This window comes from Eufriesea mexicana, unplaced genomic scaffold (assembly GCF_001483705.2).
Source record: "Eufriesea mexicana isolate 0111107269 unplaced genomic scaffold, ASM148370v2 scaffold21310, whole genome shotgun sequence".
In the NCBI taxonomy this organism is placed as follows: Eukaryota; Metazoa; Arthropoda; class Insecta; order Hymenoptera; family Apidae; genus Eufriesea; species Eufriesea mexicana.
The window spans coordinates 77,054-97,983 of NW_016928441.1; the positions used below are offsets into that span (position 1 = coordinate 77,054).

Here is a 20,930-nt window from a genome sequence, read left to right on the forward strand (position 1 = left end):
AGATGCTGCGATCCTCGACCTATCGATTATCTACTTTAATTATTAAACGTCGACTTATTTACTGAATTTTAATTATTTTAGTTAAATCCTCTATACAATTACAATACGTTGCTCCCCTCTTCACGTTACGTGTCCTCGCCCGTTTCCCTACCTGCTCAATCGCGCATTATACTTTTGTTCTTTCCTTATTATTCTCTTTGCGTTCTTCTTCTCGTAGTACCATTTCATTTCTTTTTTTTCTTTTTGTTCTTTTACTTTTGGAATACAATGAAGGGAGAGAGAGAGTCTCCCTTCGAAATACTTTCTATGTACAGACGATTCGACCATCGCCATGAACGTCTAGCGATCCGGATCCCGATCCACGATCGTTCCTCCCACGAAAGATCGAATTCGATCGAATCCTTAGGATCGACCAGCTCTCCCCTCTCCGTTATCTAAGATCACGCGAAATTACATTTCCATCACGGTTTCCATCCCCACCTTATCTTTCCTTCTACGCTCGTCTTCGATGATGGATCTTTCGACCGTTCGCGAGACGACATGGCACGGTGTCATTATATCCCAGATAGAGTTCTGCCTTGCCTGTATCGGCTAGGTAACCGCGTTATCTACAAGCCACGTCAAAATACTTCCTACCGACGGGAACGGGACAGAGCGGTGTCTTACGAGTAACGAGAAACGAGGCAAATCGACGAGGAAACGCAGACGGAAACGAAAGCAAGATCGAGAAAAGGGAACGGAAAATGAAGAAAAATTAAAAGATCACTGCCTACTCTGTCCCGTTCCCGTGATCACGCTACTTTATTTAATTCTCTTTATTTTATATCCGTAATGAGATCATCATTTGATTATTGGGTTAAGTCCTCTTTGGATCTCGTCCTTAGCTCCCCGTCTCCCTCACCTAGACCAGTGTGTCACGGCCCGATCGTCGCCATCGCTATCCCTCAATTCGTTCTATTCTATGTACCCCGTGCAAATTCCCTCGGGGAGAGAAACACGCGTGTCTCTCTTACGACGCTCATTCGCGACGCGCAAGCGGACCGGAAGGCAGACGATCGGCACACGGTCGAACGAACACAGTCCGTGCTCGACGATACCTACGCGTGGATCGCCGCCGCGGGCGAGAATGCACCTGGATATCGATCCGACGGCGAATAGATCGCGCGACGATCACGGGGAGGATGGGCCCGAGCAAGGAATACTAACTACTACTACGCTCGCGAGACCGAGGTCGATGCCGGAACGTCAATAAAACAAGAATCCCGACGACTGTTGGATCGTCGTGGAGCCAGAGTTACTCGAACATACGCGACATCGGTCCTTTTCATACATCGATCATCGACGAACAACTAACATCGGACAAACGTGAAATGGTACTTGGCTTCAGGTAACTCTGACTTCTCGACAAGTAACGAGTTGACAAGCTCCACCCTCGTCGTCCTCGTCGTCCTCGTCGTCGATGCCGCTATCTATACCTTCGAGTTCGTCGCCTTCTTCGAGTTCCTCCTCCTCCTCCTCCTCCTCCTTCTCCTCCTCCTTCTCCTCCTCCTCCTCCAGGAGAAATCCCGTCGAAAAGACCGGGACGAAACAGCACGGGTGCATTCTCGATCGCGGGAGGCGAGAGACACGCGTACATAGAAAATAGATCGTACAATAGATCGCGTTGGATGCTCCTGTAGGACGTCCAGCGGGAGTCGTCCAGGCGTAATCCTTCCTGCTGGCTCCCCGTAGCTCTGCTGACCCTCGAAACGGCACCGGACCTTGCTATCCGGACGCTCGTGCTGCTTGCAAGGGACCAGAAAGAAGAGGTCGCTGGTTTACCGAGTAGCCGCTCGCCGTACCGACTGTGCCTGATGCCGTTCCAAGTGCCCGTAATCGTTCTTCGTGTCCTCGAGGCATCGTGGTCGCCCGTCCTGACGACGACACGATGGTTCCGTCGCGTCTATCGAAGACGGGAGACCAGCCTCCATCCAAGGTACAGGGCCACCGTCGTCCACAGGGTCTCGCGTAGCGGAGCCGGGATCAGCAACGACAGGATGCTGTCCGTGGACCCGTTAGCGTTGCTCGAGTTTGCGAAGCCCGAGTTCATCGCGGGCAGTCGAGACTTTTCGATCTCAGCGGCCTGAAACAGAAGAAGCAGACGATCGATTCGCTGGTTCTAGCGTTTCTCGCGACGAAGAATTGTCGGTCGTGTCCGTCAAGATCGGACGAATTGCGGGGGTACCGGGGGAAGAAAAAGGTAAATTTAAGAGGGACACGACGGGTTCCCGCGGGTGCTCGATAAGAGGGACTCGACGAGCTGTCGTGTTTCTCTGGAAGCAAGAATCACAGGGAAATGGGGACGAGGGCCGGAGAAAGAGGGGACCCGGGCTAAGGCTCCTCTAATTGGGAGTGTCCTAATTGGACGGAATTACCGTCGATTCGACACTCCTTGCGGCTAAGCCTCCGGCGTAGAGAAAGCACCGCGCTCTTTTTATCGAGTTCTCTCCCTGATCCCTTCGAATTTACACGAGAAGACGAGACGCTCGAGGGGAACGCGATTAAGGTCCACCGAGCTCCCCAGGGACTGGCGGCGCCACTTGCGCGAAACACAAATCGCGACCGGGACCGCATTAATGCCGGTTAATTGTCAATTAATTTCCGCTTTGAAGAATTTCCACCGGGAAGCAATTGGCCCGCGAAACTTTCCTCGCTTAAGAATCGCGCCCCCCGAAACTCCCTCCGACACAAAGGTCTTCGTTATAACTTCCACGGAACGATTCATTATCCAATTAGTCATTAGGGGTGAAATCAGCTCGGCGAAGGTTATCGATATCGCCGTAACAATTTAATCCATCGAATTCTTCCTCGCTCTCGCTCTCTGCTCGGCTGATTTATCCGAGAGAAATTCCGGTTCGTTAAAATATTAATTATCCCTGAGAGATCGGAGAGATCCGCGTCGATCTTCTCCGAAAGCTGATAAGCGTCACGGTAATATTTTCCGTCGGCCGATGCTTTTCGCCCTTCCCTGCGTATCTTGCCTGCGAATATCACTCGACCAGTGTATCTTTCCCATTGGCGAGGGTGAAACGGAGGTTTCCTCCTTTGTTTCCTCGATCACACCCCCGGTCCGCAGGGTCCGCGCGCGACTTCCGATCCTCGTTTCGTCTTAATCCACTAGTGGTGGCCGGACGCGCAATAATAAACGGCGAGAACCGGGGCAAGCTCAATCTCCGAGAGCAGAGGCTTTTATGGGGGTGGTGGCCATAATATCTGGTCATCGTCGGCTTCGATCCGCCCCGATACAACTCTCCGGTTTCACCCCTGCTACGCCAACAGCGAGGATAGAAAAACACCCGGTCCGAGTGTTGCTCGCAGCAGAAAGAGATTACGCGCGGCGAGGGCGGGGGTGCGAGCGAGAGAAGCAGAGGAAGGCGTCACATTAAGAAAGAATTATTGTCTATGGACTCTCCTCGTGGGAGTCCTCCTCGTCAATTAATAGTGTCCTTTCCCCTCTGCCCTCGCCAGCGATTCTTCCTCGTTTCCACGAGTTTCCACGCGTTTCGAGAAAGCCTGCGACCCCATCGCGACCTCCGTCAGTTGCCCTCGTTTTATCTCGAATCGTCTCGAGGAAACCGAGCGAACGTTTCACGCGTCTTATCATCCAGCCACCTGCGACTGCCAGCACTTTCTCTCCGGACGTCTGTATAGGCGTATGAAAAGGTGGCGGGCAGGTTTTATTGCTTCGGGCCCGGAAGAGAACGCCCCGAACGCGTACGGCGGGCGCGTTGGGCAACGCGCGTTCGCTCGTACGCGCTTCGCTCGCCGGTTGCGCGCGAAATTTATGCGCGACCCGGTCGCAGGGATTACGTCGTCGACGTTTATCGTTGCCGGGACGGTAAATTTTAATTGTTCGTGGCAGCAGGTTGCGCAACCGGTTGAATATCTATTCCTACGCGAGCCGTCTCTTTCTCGGCCTTTCCGCTCGGCCCGGCTCGGCTTAGTTCGGGAACGAGTTACACGCGGTTGATTAATGCCGGGATTAGAGAAGGCTCTCGCAACTTTAAGTAACCGTGCGACGATTAATCGAACGAGACACGATGTCCAAAGCAGCGAATTTTTCTACCCCCGGGAGAAGAAGAAATTACTTTGCCGGATCGATTTATCCGTAAATCGTAGCCGCCATTTCTGCTCGACGAACGAGAGGAAATGGCGCTCGAGGAATGCTACAATCTTCGCTCTACACAGCCCCAAGAAATATGGCGTCCAGTATCGATAACCGTTAAACTAGACCTCAACGCCCATATCAGCGACACGGATGACGGATATCTGTTAGAAATGGCGCGGAAAGCGTGCGACAACCCCATAGACTACCGGAGGTAAGCACGGACTCGTGCAACGTAATTGCGATGGCCGATCGAGTGGACGTTCCGACGCGGGAAAAAGCCGATGGACAACGGAGGTTTGCGGTCTGAGCGACGAGTTGACCCAGGTAGCGAGTGTGCAACGCACCGTGGACGATAAAATCCAACAACACCTCGAGAAACGATGGAAGACGCGACGCGGAGGATGAGGTGGTTCGATCGCGTGCCTAGAAGGGACCCATCGGTTTTCTTGGACTAAAGGGGGCAAGAAGAGCGGACAGGATGCTTCTTGCCGCATCCACTGAGAGACCCGTTATGCTACCGAGTGCCTAATGTATCAATTTACGCGTCGATCGTTTGAATAACTGATAAATGTCGGTGGAACGTTTCATTAGCGGTGGAACGGCTAAACGCGCGCGCTTCGAGGAAATCGAAGCCATGCCAGGCGGGAGAAATACTTGGTCGTGGCCCTGGGGTAATTTTCTCGGTGCTACCGCGAACGTCTTCGACGGGGATTCTGGGAAATTGCGGACGTTAGAACCTGGCCATTAGAGGTCTCTCTCGAGTTAGCTGTTTCGAGCCCGGCAGATTTAATCGGCTGCGACTTCCAGCGGGAATTCGAAGATTTCCCCGGCCAAGATTAATATTCATCGATATCGCGTTTTTACGCGATAATTCGCAGAAGCAGAAACGGTTTCCTGGAATAATAAATCACGAGGAGGCCCGCGAGTGGCGCGAAGCGGAGGCCGAGGAGGATCGCGAAGAAGAAGGAGAGCGCAGAGAGGGCTCGCGATTGCACGAGATAATTGAAGATAATTTTCTCGGCCCGTGGCCACGGCTCGTGCTGCCATGCCCACTTAACTTTCACGTAAGGGGATGTGACCACTTAGCCGTTACATGCTCGCTTACTCTCCATGCATATGTAAAGCGGTGCCTTCCCATGACGAATGGGGAACGAACTGTGCTCGTAACTCGCGCTCGACCACGCGTTCTCTCGTCGGCTCAGCTTCCTTCTGCGCCGCGGAACCCGCCAAGGGCCCCAGGAACGCGACGACATCCGGCAAAAGCAATTTACGACGAGTCAATGCTATCGGGGCGATCGCTATCGAGATAAAAACGCGGATAGAAGCGTTTCGCGGCCAAAGTTATGTCCCAATTATCTCCCGGCGTCAACTTCCACTCGCGTGGTTTTTGCTTCCGTATACGCGGCAGAATTCGAGATCCCACGGATAAACGAATCGGTTCGACGGTGGGAAAAATCTATCTGTCCATCTATCGAGATAATATCCGACCTCTACGACGCGACGGCCCTAAAGCGTGCGCGCGCTCGTCACGCGATACCAAACGTAATCCCAGCCAAGCAGTTGAGAACAAACGAGAAAGAAAAGCACGTACAAGACGCGAATCCACCCTGTACACACGAGGAACACGCGAGGATACGACGTCTCCTGTGTCGTCCATCGGCAGATTAATCTGACACTCGGATTCCCCCAGAGGGTGGAACGCAAACACCCCCCGTCGGAGATTCCGTAGAGACAATTCCCTTGGCAGAGAATTCGCCACGATTCGTATTATCAACAAGCCGGTCCTCGAGTTACCGAACCGATCGGTATCCAATCCTCGAGCAGAGGCGCGGAGATTTCTTCCATTTCACGGATCCGTTCGCCCCCCTTCAATTACCGCCACTTAACCGGCAATAATTAGACGTTGCGGGATTGGGTATCACGCTGACGCGGACCTTTAAAGCGAATAAAGTCGAGACGGATAAAGCAGCAACGCCCTTCCGGCTTGTTCATCTTTTCCCCCGTCTTTCTCTCTCCTCTTCCAGCGGATGGACCGTTCCTCGCGTCACCCCCGTCCTTGCCCTCGGCTCCTTTCTTCCCATCGGTCGCCGCAAATCACGGGGAAACGAGTGAAAAGAACGAGCGACCGTAATAATCGTTCTCCCGTAGAAACTATTCTTTCTCGGCGATTCGATGATTACCAGCGGGGGATTAGATCCGTTTTTATGTCCGTTTACGCTTGTCTATTAGGTCCGAGTCCCCGTTGTTCGTCCGTCGCGATAACAACCAAGCTCGACGCGCCATTCGCCATGGATCTCGCGGTAATCTCGGTAATAGAATCGAGATGATAGAAAATGGCTCGTACTAGGGAAAAAAAGAACAAAAGAATAGTACCTGTATTCCACTTTTACGGGGAAAAAATAAAATGAAATAGAAATCGGTGACAAGTTGGCCGCGCCATGGCGCTCGTCAATCGCGAAATCCAATCCACTCGCGGCGAATCTAACATGGACTTCCGGGTGGACGGACGATCTTCCGTAATTCGTTTACGACTGTCCGCGAGCAATTTCATCTGGTCGATGTGTAAAAATGGAATCCGGCCATAAAACCGTCCGGACGTTCTATTTTTCTCACCTCCGCGCCCGCGACAAACAACCGGGGACGCCTCGTAAAATCAGTGCGGGCCATCGTCCCGACGGCCATCGTCGATACATATTCGATGGAGCGATCGAAGGGGTCGCAGGGGGTGAAGGAGAGCCGTAGATCGCGCGGGTGAAACGGTGATGAAGTGGCGGCCGTGCGCGGGGTCATACACGCTGGGAGCAATACTAGACGTCTTAACGGTGGCGAGCGGATATTTATTGCGCCCGTGGGACACCGTCGGTGCCACCGATATAACTAAATTCGCGTTTATGGCCATGGCTGACCCACACCAGCCGATTTCTCTGCTTTCTTCCGCGACGGGCAGAGAACGACCGAGAGCGGAGCCGCAGAACCGCGGCGAAATGAGACACAGTGAATCATTCGCGGGACCATTATATCGCGGGTTATCTTCCACCAGGTCTGATCGATTTCCGACCAAGATCGAGAAATCTCTCTTCCCACGCAGAAATGTAATTTTCAAGGATTTTGTACGGGAAGAAACTCGTCTGGTACGGAAAGAATTTCGGATTTACGCGAGGTAGACGGACGGGGTGGGACGGGGTGAAATTAATTTAGAAATTGAGAGCGTAAAAATGACGGGGTTGGGGAGAATTCTATTTTACAGGTCCCTCCGTGGCATCTGCGTATTCCGACGGTTTTATAACAGCCACGCTACAAGGGTGACTTTACGACGAGTGAAAAAGCATCGCGCGGGGGTGGCTGGAATCGTGACAGGGAGCGCAACGCAATTATTTTTACGCCGCGCACTTCGCACCTGTACTCCTCGCGTCGTAAACACTTGGCGTTACGCTCGTGGTAACGATAAGCCCGGCATTCAACCGCGGAAAGTTGGAAACAAAAGAGCCTGCCAGTGCTTTCCCTTATTTTGCTCCACCGTGCTTCGCGAGCTTTGCGAATATTTACGGCTAATAAAATTTTCAATTTTTTAAAAATTCCCCATTGCTTTATCGAGTATTTAATATCAAATGCGATACCAGAACTTGTACGAATTTGACCCCTCATAGTGCAACACGAGCCTAACTTTTGGGGAGTTCCTCGAATTTCTAAACAGGTATATAATTGGTAATTAAAATTAAATAATTTGGAAATGCACAGATTCGCGTTTGAGCTTCAGTATAAAATTTAGTATAGAAATATTAAAATATAAGTCGCGAGTAAAAAAGTACGTACTTTCTGTTACACTATGCAACAAATTTTAACTATTTCTCTAATCTTTAATATCCATCAGGCGATTCTAGCAGAGTTTACTTTCGCGGACACGAATTTCACGTAATCGATGCGAGTTCCTCTAAAAACACCCAATTTACAATTAGTATGAAGTATTCCACGAGAAGTAAAAAGATTAGAAGGTACATCCTCATCTTATTAAAAGTTAAGTGAGAGTACCTTGAGTTTCCCAACGTCCATAACTAAAATTATTTCTGCTTCTGAATAATTATAATTGCTCACCAAAATTACAAAACAACCCACCGAGTGTACCTTCTACACTCTACTCCAACATTTGTACAAACGTTCTCTACCTTACGCAAATTCGCTATACAGGGTATCGTATTCCCTATACTGTCTCGAACGACTCGTGTTTCGAAAATCGAAAAAAGGGACTCGTTTTCAGGCAAGTAAATTATTCTACATAGAATGGACATTGTAGATTAAAATTCGCGTTAGCAAACGAGGAGCAAATGTTTCGGGAGTGGAACGCGGACAAAGAATCGCCATAGGAGTCAACAACCCCCGTCGGGCCGATTGGGCCGAGCAGTCCACTGACCTTGGTCTTTGACGCGTGAAAGTCGTCGGCGATGTTCCTGAGGTTGGCGCCTACGCTCGCCCACTGGCTCTCGTTGAAGGCCTGCCCGTAGTGGCCGCAGCAGCTGTTGCAGATCGGCTCGGCGACTGGTCCCTTCTTCATGGCCGCGGCACTGCCACCCTCGGAGGTGAGCCTGCGTCTTCGCGGTCGTGGCCTTGGGCTTGGCACCGGTGCCAGACCGCTCTCATCGCCGCTGCACTCCGGAAACTGGAACGCCGCGTCCCTGGTCGGGCTGCTGGGCGCCGACACGGTCACCTGGGGCGTCGCGGCCGGAAGCTGCTCCACGGCGGAGAGCACCAGATCCGGCAGCGGCAATCGGGACAGGTCCGAGTCCACCAGCACCACCGGATGCCGCTCGTCACCGACCCGTCGTGGTAACCGATCTAGAACACGAGGAAGATCGTTTGGTCAGTTAAGATTTCGAATGTCTTCGATAGGGTTTAGAACTGTCACGAGCTACCTTTGCTCCATAATTTGAAAATTTATTACTTCTATTGGATGTTAGTTCGATTGAGATTCTTACAATACAGGCAAATAAGGACTGTAATGGAAAATAAAATTTCCAAGAAGGTTTTAAGTACTTAACCCTTTACACTCGACGATTTTTTGACTAGAGAAGAGTAGAAAATCAAAGATTCTCCATTAAAAAACTGACGATACTTTTTTGAGCAGTAAATAAAGAATTGTATAATAATAGAATTGTAGAATTATCTGATATCGATACCTCGCATACTGTTACATTACATTAAATTTGATACATTAATTAATATCGATCTTCCAAATTTTATGAAATGGTGACTGAGGGTCACCTCTCGAGTGGAAAGGGTTAAATATTTTAGAGCTGTGTCGAGTAATCTTTGTCCTACACTATAAATTTGGAAATGTAATATTCCTATTGGATAGAATTTAGACAAAGATTGTCAGGCTTCAAGCAATTACCATTTCTATCACTCTATCCACGCACGAAAAACGTATAGGTGACGTGGATCATGTCAAAATGTTTGAATGAATACGTGTTGGGACAGTGACATGCAACTTTCTCATAGCGTGCTAAATTTGAAAGGGTAGAATTCGCGTCTAGCATAATTTTAACGAATATTTTCATAGAGCAGTCAACCAAAGACGGAACGTAGCCATGACGCAGCCGTTTCGTCAAGTTGCAGACAAATACCAATGCCCGCAAATCATTATTTTGAGAATCTCGGAAGAATTTCGCAACGAAACGCAAATTTTCGTCATCGTCTACGTCACTCTATCCGTGAGAAACCCGTAGGTGACGCGTATTTCCCTTCTCGGTTCAAGGAACGATCAAAGATTAGCGCGGCTGAATCGCCCAGCGTGTCATTCGATCCAAGTAGGAGCGAATTCGTGAAACGTTCGCAACTCGAACGTAACTCGGCGTAAATTGCGAGATATCGCGATATCTGTCTAATCATCATCGGCCGCAATTTGTCAATCTCGCGGACCACATCCGCGCGTCGAGCTCCGTCAACGGGGCCCATAAATCTGCGGCAAAATTCAAGCCGATAACCGAGCGTCGACTGCCTTACGTGCCAGCGTAAAGTTCAAACTTTCCTCGACGATCGGATAAGCGAAGGTACGGCGATTCATCATCGTTGTTTCGATCGCTCCGAACGATCTCTCCGACTCTGCCGAAAACAGATGGCCGCCGCGATACCGGGATCGACGAAATACGCGGACCAACCGATTCCTATTCAGCGTATCTGGATTTGCCATCGATAATTAATCGCGGCGTAAAGGCGAGCGTTGCGTCACACAATGGAAATGCTCAGGATCTACGCACGCATGACGGCCACGAGTCGCTTATAAGGACTAATGCCACGCTCCGGCTAGACAACGGCGACCGCCGGGTTGCCCTGTAATGGAAACCGACGACATCGTTGGCTAATGATTGTCTGAAAATTTACAACGCTCCGGCGCGATAGCCTTCGTTCCGCGATTTCGACACGGCCGGGCAGTACACGTGTGTATCGCACGCGCACACTCGCGTTAAGGATACACACCGTCGATATCGAGGACTGTCAACCGGGGATCATACGGTGACTGAGCCGTTTTCTGGGAAAAAGAGAAGAAAAAGAGAAGAAAAAGAGAAGAAAAAGAGAAGGAAAAGAACGGCGAGGTTGAAAGGAAGGAGAGGCCGTTTTCTGGGAAAAAGAGAAGAAAAAGAGAAGAAAAAGAGAAGGAAAAGAACGGCGAGGTTGAAAGGAAGGAGACGAAGTAGAAGTGTTCGAGGCTGGCACGGTATCTGGCGGTCAGGAAACGCGCGGTATCGGGCAGCGTCGGGGTACGCGCGTGTTTCGACGCGTTTATCGCCGCCAGTAAGCCCGAAGAAGCGTTTTTCGGTTGATAAGTGGCCACGCGTTTTACGTCTCTCGCGTCGACGCCAGATAAACGCAGCGTAATTCCGGCTGAGAGAGCTGGTAAACAGAAATGCATTCGGCGGGCCGCTGGCTCGTTTTTACGACGCCTTCGATAATTAAGAGCGGGACACCGGGGAGAAGTCAGGGCCGGTGGTAATTAGTTTTAACGAAGCCTTTTCGCCGGCTCGGAGGATTCGTCGCGAGAGAGAGAGAGAGAGAGAGAGAGAGAGGACCTAACAGTCCGCTGTTTGCGCGATCCCGAGACGCAGTAACGCGTTTTACGAACCGCGAAATGGTACTCGTAAACCGGAGTGCAACTGGTTTTGGAATTTTCGGAGCGGCGGACGTTATCTGCGCGGGCCCCGGGGGAAAGCGGTTTCGGGGGGTCCGAGAAACCACGGAGGCTACTTCGCAGTACGGAATCAGGTGAGTCGCTTGAACCGCATCGTATCGCGCGGACGCATGAATAATCGCGGCTGTATCACTGACTCATCCGCCAGTTCCATTATTCGTTTCCGCGCCTTCGGTGGTGGCACGGATCGAGTAATTCCGTCGCGAGTAACTGAAATTCAAAGGGATACCCGAAATCCCGCTGACATTTCGGCGCAGATCGATCGCAACTTTCAAACGTCGTCGCGATCCCTGATGAAAAACCGCCGTTCCTCGCCGATATCGATCGATAGGATCGATCGATCCGTCAAAGCCATCTTCGCGCGGGCAAATAACAGCACGCGATCGTGGGCTGGCAGAAACATTTAAACAGACGGGTTTTTCGCGCGAGAGAAGCGGCGCGCACGTAAATCGAAGCCATGCGTGACAAAATAACAATTCCTCCGCGCCTCCGGCCGCCATTGTCTCGGGGACCGGTCGCGCGCGCGCCTGCGCACTGGAGCGCTCGCGCGGTTGCATCCTTGACATTTCGAGTAAACGTCCGCGCCGGAGCTCTCGCTCTCGCTCTCGCTCTCGCGCGTGCGCCGCAGTACTCGGGCCACGCTCTCCCGAGGCTCTCTTTCGCTTGTGCAACCCGAGCGCGCGCGCATCGGCCACACATCGTCGCCTGTACTCGCGAGTCCGATCGCTCGATCGCGAAATCTCCGCTCGGTACGGGCTTTTCACCGCTTGCAAAACCATCCGAACCTAACTTATCCGTGCCTATCGTCTCGCTTTCTACCTCGCCGATTTTCCTCTCGCCAAATGTCACTACGCGCGCGTACTACACGCCCGAGGGAACGGCGGCCTTTCCCGAAACCGATTTATGTAACGAACCGCGGTAATTATCGGTCTACAGCCACGATTATTAGCACGGATTCTGTCGCCCGGCGATTTACGAGCGCGTTAAACGTGACAAACGGCCAGCCTAATTCCGATCTATGCCGCGGGCAAGTTCGATTCGATTTCTTATCCGACCGCGCGGCCGGTATACTTTTCGCGCGGTTTCCACTCGATTCAAGGCGATCCGGCTTTCGCGCCGATCCGCCGCCACATTTCCTTCCCTTTTCTCTCCATCTCCGGGGGCCGATACGCCCCGCCGAAAGCTCGAGACTCGGGCTTCTCGACGAGCGAGACACGCTCGAGAGAGCTCCGCGTGGCCGAAGAGGGGACCCCGAGAAGAGGACGGCTCGCGCGTCCCATAAAAGCGTAGCGGGCAAAAAGTGCAGCGCGCACGTGGCCAACACCCGCATGCACGCCGCGTTCGCGGTCTCGCGGGATCCCCGTGCGTCGGAGCGGCGCTGCACGCGCGGCGGAGAGAACCGGGACGGACGGGTTGCAGCGGACGAAAAAGAGTGGCGGCGCGCATAGAGGGGACGCGCGACGAGTATATAAGGAACAGGGAGGTCGGGACGGGTCGGTGGAGACGTTTAGAGGAAAAAAGGACGGGGTTCGCGAGACTGGGCGAGGAATGCGCGGCGAGGGAAAAAGAAGGTTGCAGCGAGAGATAGAGCGGCGGAGATAACGCGCGCGGCGAAAAAAGGGAACCGGAGGAAGGAAAAACAGGAACGCGGAGAGAAAAAAGGAAGCGGAAAGGAGCGGCGGGGCGGGGGGGAAATTCGGAGCGAGCAGCGGGAACACGCGAGAGACAATGTACGCTATGTACGCGCGTTATGTCAAAGAGGCGGGAGGAGAGGCGCGGAAAAGGGCGAAGAGTGGGAGCAGATCGAGCGCTGGCAGCATATGCGAGCACGTGACTCACATGGAGCGCCCTTTGTACGCGTAAGTGCAACGCAACTCGTTACAGTATACGTGTAACGTCAACCCTAGCGGCGCTCACGCGATCTGCCGCGCCGTTGTGTGCGTAGGTGCGAGCAAGCGTGTGCGCCACCACGCCGTACGTGAGCCGTGGTGAACGCTCAACTGCACAAAGAACCCCTCTCAAGGCCGCCGCAGTCGCCACGCACACCGGCCAAACTCTCTCGCGCGCGCAAACCGACGCTGGTGGAAACAGTCGCGAGTCGCGAGCGGTGTCAAACGTATACGGGCGAGCGAGCGAGAGCGCGCGCGCGTACTCTCGGCGCAGTGGTTTTTATCTTGCCACGCTTTTGCCACATTTCAGAGACAATGAGTCGGAACAGTCGAACTGCGTCGTTGCAACCACTCGGTTCAAGATTCCGACCGAGACTCCGATGCGAATTAATCTTTCCGCCATTTAATTCTCGCGCTCGATCTTTCTCCCAAGTAACTATGAAACTCAGCTGCGACACTTTAGATGGAATTTTGCTTTTCACCGTCGAAATTTTCGAGACGCGAGTACGGATTAGACACTCGTCGGATTATCTGGATCCCGTTGGGGGGTTCAATACGCCGAAGCGCGTAACTAGAGAAATGAGTCATCGAGTCCGCGCGAAAGTCTCACCATCCGACTGGCGGGTATACACAATGCCGCGTTCGTCGTTCCGTAATAGAAAATATCGCTGCTCGAACCTATTCGAGGGAACCGAAGTCGTAAATACGCGATGATTGCCCCGGGATGTGGCCGATCGTTCGAGCAACGTTCCTTAAATCGTGCCACGGTGAACGCGGCGCGCAAGTGCGACGGATTTTCTGCGTCTTACTCGAAACCGGCGCGAGGATCGGTCACTTTCGAACGCTTCGCGGAAATCTCGTAAAAGCGAGCCTTCGCTCGGAGGACAATCCATTTCCCCCGCGTGATCCATTTTTTTCCCCGTTTTTCTATTTCCTTTTTTGCTCTTCCCTCTTCCCTAACACGGATCGAACGATCTCTTTCGAACGATCTCCGAACGATCTTCGAGCGATCTTCGAGCGATCCACCAGCGGTACCAGGACGCCGTGGTGAGCGATCTCGCGCAAGGATCGCTCGGCTCTGCATGGAAACGACCGAGAGATACGTTATCGCGATACGGGCAACGGGAAAATGGTAAAAATGAGGGAACAAGGTTGCGCCACGACGCGGCCGGCCATCGATTTCCTACGACTATCTGATTACCCAATAAATTCTGTCCACCGGTTCGCCGGCACGGAGCTCGATCGGATTCTGCGGTGCAGAAGTCGTATCGAGGAAACGTTCCCGCGGCTCGCTCGACCGATTGATTACGCTCTTATTGACTACGTGACTCGCGATTTCGTTGTCGGCGGAATTAATCGAGGTTCGTAGCTGATTGGCCGCCGTGTCTCTGCGGGTATACTGAAAATCTTTCTGCACGGACGACGGGGAAATTTGTAGCGACGGAGCGAGCCGAACAATGGCGGCGTTTCTTACTCGAGCCTTCGAGATTTCGGCCAATTAGCAACGATTCTGCTTATCATTCCGCTGCAACGGAACGCGCATTCGACTGCGAATAAACGACCGATCAACATCGCCTATAATCTCGCCGATCGATCGCAGCAATGACTGTACTCGAAATTTCGTTCCACTTTTTAACCGAATTAAGTCAAACCTTAAAGAACCGAGTCTCACCGATAAAAATCGAGAAGAGTCGGATAAAACAGGGTCGTAGAGGGTTAAAGAAGAACCCGAGCATCTTCTTCCAAACGAATTCGAGTTACAGTGGATAATAGTATGGCAATTTGTTTGAAAAAAGAGCAGCAGCTCTAGAAAGGCTCGCGATACGGAGATGCAGCCTGGAACGACCGATCCAACGACTCTATTTCCATCAGCCAGCGACACGCCGATGCACGGCTTCCGTTAGCAGCGTAATCGCTAAGAAGCTGCACATCGCTGATTACATCGTTAGCCGGCGAGTCGCTCGTTACGTTTTACAAACCACCGCAAGTCGGTCACGTCTCGCCACCGTTATTCCACGATTATAATTACAAGCAAATCGAGGTCCTCTATTCCCCTGCCCCTCTGCCTCTCTTTCCGTTACACCGCGGCTAATAATCGGCCGGGTATCGCGCGGAGCTCAGCTGCGAGCGGAAATCGATTCCACCGCGAGCTGATGGGGCTGAGGATTCACTGTGAGCACGGATTCTATGAGATCGGGACCTTTCAGCCATGACTACGGGTAAGAGTATACACGGTTTGCCGGCTAGAGAAATCCCTGTCGTATTTTCGTTTTCCACCTCGTCTAACGCGCCATTTCGGGATATATTCGTCGATTCCGCAGTGTCGCTGGTATTATCGATAAATTCGACGGCGAACAGTCGCAACTTCCACCCGGAGAAACAAAGAACTGGTTTTGCGAGCTTCGGCTACCAGCTCGGAACGCGTATTCGATTCCGCGGTCGGTTCCGATATAGTTCGTGTTTTCCGTTCCTCTCGAAGCCGGCGGACGTAAACAGCATCGACGTTACAATAACGTCTTGACGCGTCCCTATGAATATTAATTGCGCCGATAATCGAGTCGACACGCGCAAGACGAATCTCGGAGAACTCGCAAGCGTCTCCGAGGTAATTAGGAGCAGATATTGTTCGGAGACTGCGGCAATCAGGGTGCAATCAGGGTCGAACGAGGGTGCAGTCGGGGTGCAGTCGGGGTGCAGTCGGGGTGCAGTTTGGAGGAGCCTACGAGGAAAAGCGATGGCCGATCTTCACGCTCGATAACATCGCGATGACGTGAAGCGATAAGCGGACCTGCGCCGCGAAGGGTCGAGGTAATCGAAGGAAAAGGGTTGTCGGGCAGATAAAATCAGCCGAATTTCATGTACGGCTGGAGACGCGTGCTCGAGTCGCCTACGAAGAATACGCTCAGGGGAGCGTAAAAATGTATAACACCGCTTCGTCTCGATGAATATTAATGATCCACGGGGCCAGCGAGAGCGCGCGCCCGCGCGCCGACGCTTCGAAATCCGTGAAAAGCACGCGGCGAGCTGTACAATTAGAGTTTTAATTAAAAACGACGCGGCGCCGCGGATAAGAATCGACCTGACGAGGTGGACGTTAATTGGCCGGAACCACGAGCAACCGGCTTGTTAAGTCGAAAACAATCCGTGACGAGGAAAGCATCGTCCCGATGTTTATTACGGAGAAATGAAGACGGATATTGCCGATATCCGCGAGGACACGATTAAGTTCGATGGGTAATTAACCAGGAAAATTTTACCCCATTTTTACGATACCGTTGCGACTGAATTATAAGCAGAATTTCGCAGATGTTTTAAAAATTCGTTCCCCTCTGCCAATTTTTCTATTTTCTCCGAAATTTACGGGTTCCTCGGGTCTCGTGATCGCGTTTGAACGTGTCACAAAGATGTCGGGAAATAGGTTGCTCGCGATCCACTTTATCGTCCGACCAAAGTTCCGGAGGCGAGGAAGTTTCCTCCGTGCATTAATAAGCACGTTTCCACGAACATTGCGCGCGGGAGAATAAAACCACGCCAGTGACTATACTTAGCGTTGATCCGATTCACCTGAAGCTTACCCCCTTCGGGGAAAAGCACCGCGACCCTGTCAACGGTTCTCGCGTATGGAGGAAAAAAGGGCAGAGGTGAGCTGGAAAATTCAATAAGCCTGGTCCTGACGGACAGATAAGGAAGATACGGCATTGTTCGGTTGACGCGAAGATAAAACGCGGCTCACCGGTGACGATAACGAACCATCAACGGAGACGAGCCCGGGAAAGGAACAGGGGAGGAAAAATGGGAAAGAAAGAGGAAGGTACGATGAATATTTTAAGGGCTCCGCCAATAACGCCTGGCTCACTGGATGAATGGAAGGAGACGGCCATCGAGGACCGGACAATCGGCAATGACGAATTCCTTTCAATATTTCATCAGGTCTATAGACTACGGTCGGTGCTCTCGTTCCTCGTGTTCCGGATCGATCGTCTTCGGCACTTCCGCTGGGAAAACCGTGATGAGGCGAATTCACGCTGGAACGATCGCGTTGGGACTCACGGATCGGATTCTATCCTCGAAACTTTCTCGAGCAACATCTCGACGGGAATTTCCTCGAAGGGGGCGCGCGAGGAAACGAAGAAATTTAGCTTCTAATGCGCCATTGCGTAATGGCGACTGCGTATTTGCGATTTAATGGAATTTCGTGGCTCGATTCGAGACATCGATACGCGAGGAAAGGAGAAAGAGCGCACTTTTCCGGATAGATCGCGGGGCTCGCTTCGAAATTCGGCGTCACGGTGCGAACCGAGGCTTTGCGAGAAAGTAACGTAATACGAAGTTCAGTGTCGAAGGGCTATCGTTTTACGAACGACACCCGATCTTTCTCTTACCGAGAAGTTAAATGGCCGCGATTAGAGCGATCGCGGGGACGTTCGATTCGGCGTTATCGTATCGGGGCACGAGAATGGGGCGTCACGGGTCGCGCGATCGCAGCGCCGCGGCGGGGTACGTCGCGACGCATTATCCTTCGCTGCGCGGACGCTAGAGATCGAAGCAGAGATCGAAGCAAAGATCGGACAAAGTGTCGGCGACGAGGGAACGAGAGGGAAAACGGGCAGGCGGAAGGAAAAAGAAGGCAGCGCGATCGGGTAACGCGCGTAATCGTTATTACCGTGGTGGCGTTTACGCGAGCACGATGACGAGGTGGAAGTTTTCTGCAAATGTCACGGGAGAAGACTCGAACGGGGCTGGCCACAGCTGTTTCTATAAATAACCAACCCCGACTCGATGCAACAGCGCGCTCGCGGCCCGCCAGATTCTGCATCTTCTCTCTCGAAACCGCGCCGCGGCAAACTATGGTTATTGACCCTCACACACGCGGCCGCCCGCCAACTATTTTCGTTTGGAAAATAGCGAACCGGGGTATAATTCAGCCTCGTAATAAGAATTCCTCCCGACTCCTCCGTCCGTTCCGCCCTGCCAGGATCGTGGATTCGGACATGCGATTTCGACGGAGAAAATTTGGAAAATCGGCCAATCACGGATGCGTACCCGATAGCGAACCCGAGGAAGGGACCTGGTTCCGACGAACCAGACATTTCGAGGAACGTTGCGTCACTGCGAAACAACGGTAGCACACCAGCGACGACCGGATGCAATTTGTGGTTTCTTTCGGGACACTTGCACGCGCTGGTCGGCGAGATCAAAGGCTCGTTAGCGACGTATTGCCGTGAAACTGCGGCAAAATGGATTCAGAATGCTATCCGACGACGTTTCCTCTCGGTTAATCGCGCGTTTCGAGCGACCAGGGTGCACTGACCTTCGATCACAAGCGTTTTATAGGAGGTAGTAATATGAAATTACGGTTGCCCCGACTGTGACTCGAGTACTCTGCGAATAATCCTAAACCGGGTTCTGTCTTGAACTAATTTGCAATTTATCACCTCTCTTTTATCTCTACTACCGATAAAACTGTACCTCGTCTGCCTCCATTACGACTACTCGAACAAATAAAAACGATGAACGGCTCGTTTAAAATGCCAAATTTAAAAGATAAATCCTAGAGAAGGAAAGAAAAATATATCTGAAAACAGTCGCCGAGGGAATAAAATTTTCTCCACTAACCTCGAATTTTAGGAATCTCAAAGCACACACCTCCGCTGTATAGATAACCCGTCGCTGGGAAAAATTCGTCATCCGGGTTCGGTTCGGTCGTGGATGTACGCGCGAGGAGACCCCGGAACCTCTTCGGAGCCGAGCATCCAGCGCGTATTCGAAAGCGCGTGAGATATGGTATCGAGGCACTCGTCCGGCAATCGTCGCGGCACGGTGCACGTTCGATACTGCAATCTCTGCTGGACGATCGACATCCGAGATTCGGGGAACGAGCCGTTGCATCGCGTTTTATGGCGCGTTTTACTCCGGTGTGCCTGACCATCGGTCTTCTCTCCTCTCTGTCCCTCCCTGTCTCTCTCCTCCTACTCTCCTGTCGATCCGACCGACCGTCTCTTTCGCCGTAAAGGAGGCTCGAGCAGCGGTGCAGGGTCATGGCCGGACATCGTCTGCCATACTCTCGCCTCTACACCCACGCTACATCTGTTATACTCGCCCCCTTTCGCTCGCTGCACCCTCGTAAAGCCGCGTTTCATTATGCGCCGAATATAAGTTACCGCAATTTACGCCTCTAGCTCCATCCTCTCTCTCTCTCTCTCTCTCTCTCTCTCTCTCTCTCTTTCTTTCTCTCTCTCTCTTCTTCCTCGGTCTCTGTGCCAGTCTATCGCGCGTTGCATTCGAACCGAATTTCTGTGACTATCGCGCACCCCGAGGACCACCTCGCGAGGGTAAAAATTAGAAAATCGGTGCATGGGGTGGAAAGTAAGCGATTGGGTAGTTTCGAAGAAAACTACGTTAGTGGATATAGATATCGTGCAAAGCAAAAGCAAGTTTGTTAGTAGATACGAATTAGAGTTTGAAAAGAAGAGACTCGGAGAATGGAAGAAGCAAGAACTCGAGAGGAGAGGACATTGAAACACGAAATCGAATTAATCACGCGATGACACGCTAGTCTCGCGGCCTACGTGTCCTTTTTCTCTGCGGCGTGCGCGGAATCACGGGAGAAGGTGTCGAGATATCTCGCGAGTATCGCGATGGACCGGAATTTTTCGACGCTGACTCACGGGACAACGACCGCTGTCAAATGTATCAGAATTTTCGACAAATCGTGCAACACCGAGTCAATGACCTGCACGAGACGATCTCTCGCCAGTGCCAAACGAACGCGGAGCGTACTTTCCCCGATCCTACGCCGCTTCGTTCGCCCGAAAGCGTAGCTTTCGATCGTCACTCCGTGCCTTTTTCTTCTCTTTTCCAATTTTATCGAAAATCAATCGTTTTTCGAACGATTTCGTTTGCTTTTTTACGAACTGACTCGGAAATGATGGACGATCGACGAAATTTCGGAAAGGTTTCGCGATTCGTTCTCCGCGGCGACTGCCTCTGGAGGAAACGCGCGAGAAATAGTTGGCAGCTTCTGAAGGAAAAGTGGACGCAGAGTGGCGTTATTCGACTGGAAAGTGATCCGCGTTGCAGCGCGCGACAACCACGTGTTGCATTTCTAGTCGATACGCAGCGTGCTGTCCTACTCTCGAGCGTTGTGTACGTGTGAGTGGGAATGAATTGCGTCTCACGCATTATTAATTTCAACGTATACAAAGTTTATTGAAAGTCACAATTTTTCATTGGTGCTTACAAAGTGTATAAAAAAGGGAGGTAACAGAAGTGACAGACATGGCGTAATAAATAAATAAATAAATAGTTACAGGGCGGAATTAAAAGAGAAAAGACAACCGCGTTATCGTGGTATTTGTCAAAAATATATAATATTCTTGTAAAATTTATAGATTTCTCTAGATCGAAGCGCAGCTTCGACACGTTGCGAATCATCGTGATCGATCCTCGATCGTTAGGCGACCTTTCCTTCTCTTTCTTTTCTGTCAGCTAAACTCTCGAGCAAGTATGATTCTATAATTTGATATTTCTCTCGACTAGACCGACGGAGCCTCCGTGGCTGGTAAAAACGCTGGTAGGCGCATTACCCGTCTTCTAATGTACATCTCTTGCTGAAATGCCGTCGGAAGGATATCGTAGCGAGAACGCGTAGACCCAGTGGACACATCCTAGTCATGGAGGCGGAGGCAGATGGTAAAAGAAAGAAAAGAGCGGT

The 20,930-nt window shown here is 51.8% G+C and overlaps 1 protein-coding gene across 1 annotated transcript in view; it reads right to left on the reverse strand.

Moving 5' to 3' along the window:
• Positions 1-1,942: 1,942 nt before the first annotated feature.
• LOC108554434 (uncharacterized) overlaps positions 1,943-20,930 on the reverse strand; it is a 19,516-nt gene continuing 528 nt past the window's right edge. Inside the window, exons 2-3 of the mRNA XM_017909714.1 lie at positions 8,556-8,977; positions 1,943-2,122 (exon numbers count right to left, since the gene is read on the reverse strand). Of these exons, the coding sequence (XP_017765203.1) occupies positions 1,943-2,122; positions 8,556-8,977 (602 nt within the window). The remainder of the gene's footprint in view (positions 2,123-8,555; positions 8,978-20,930) is intronic.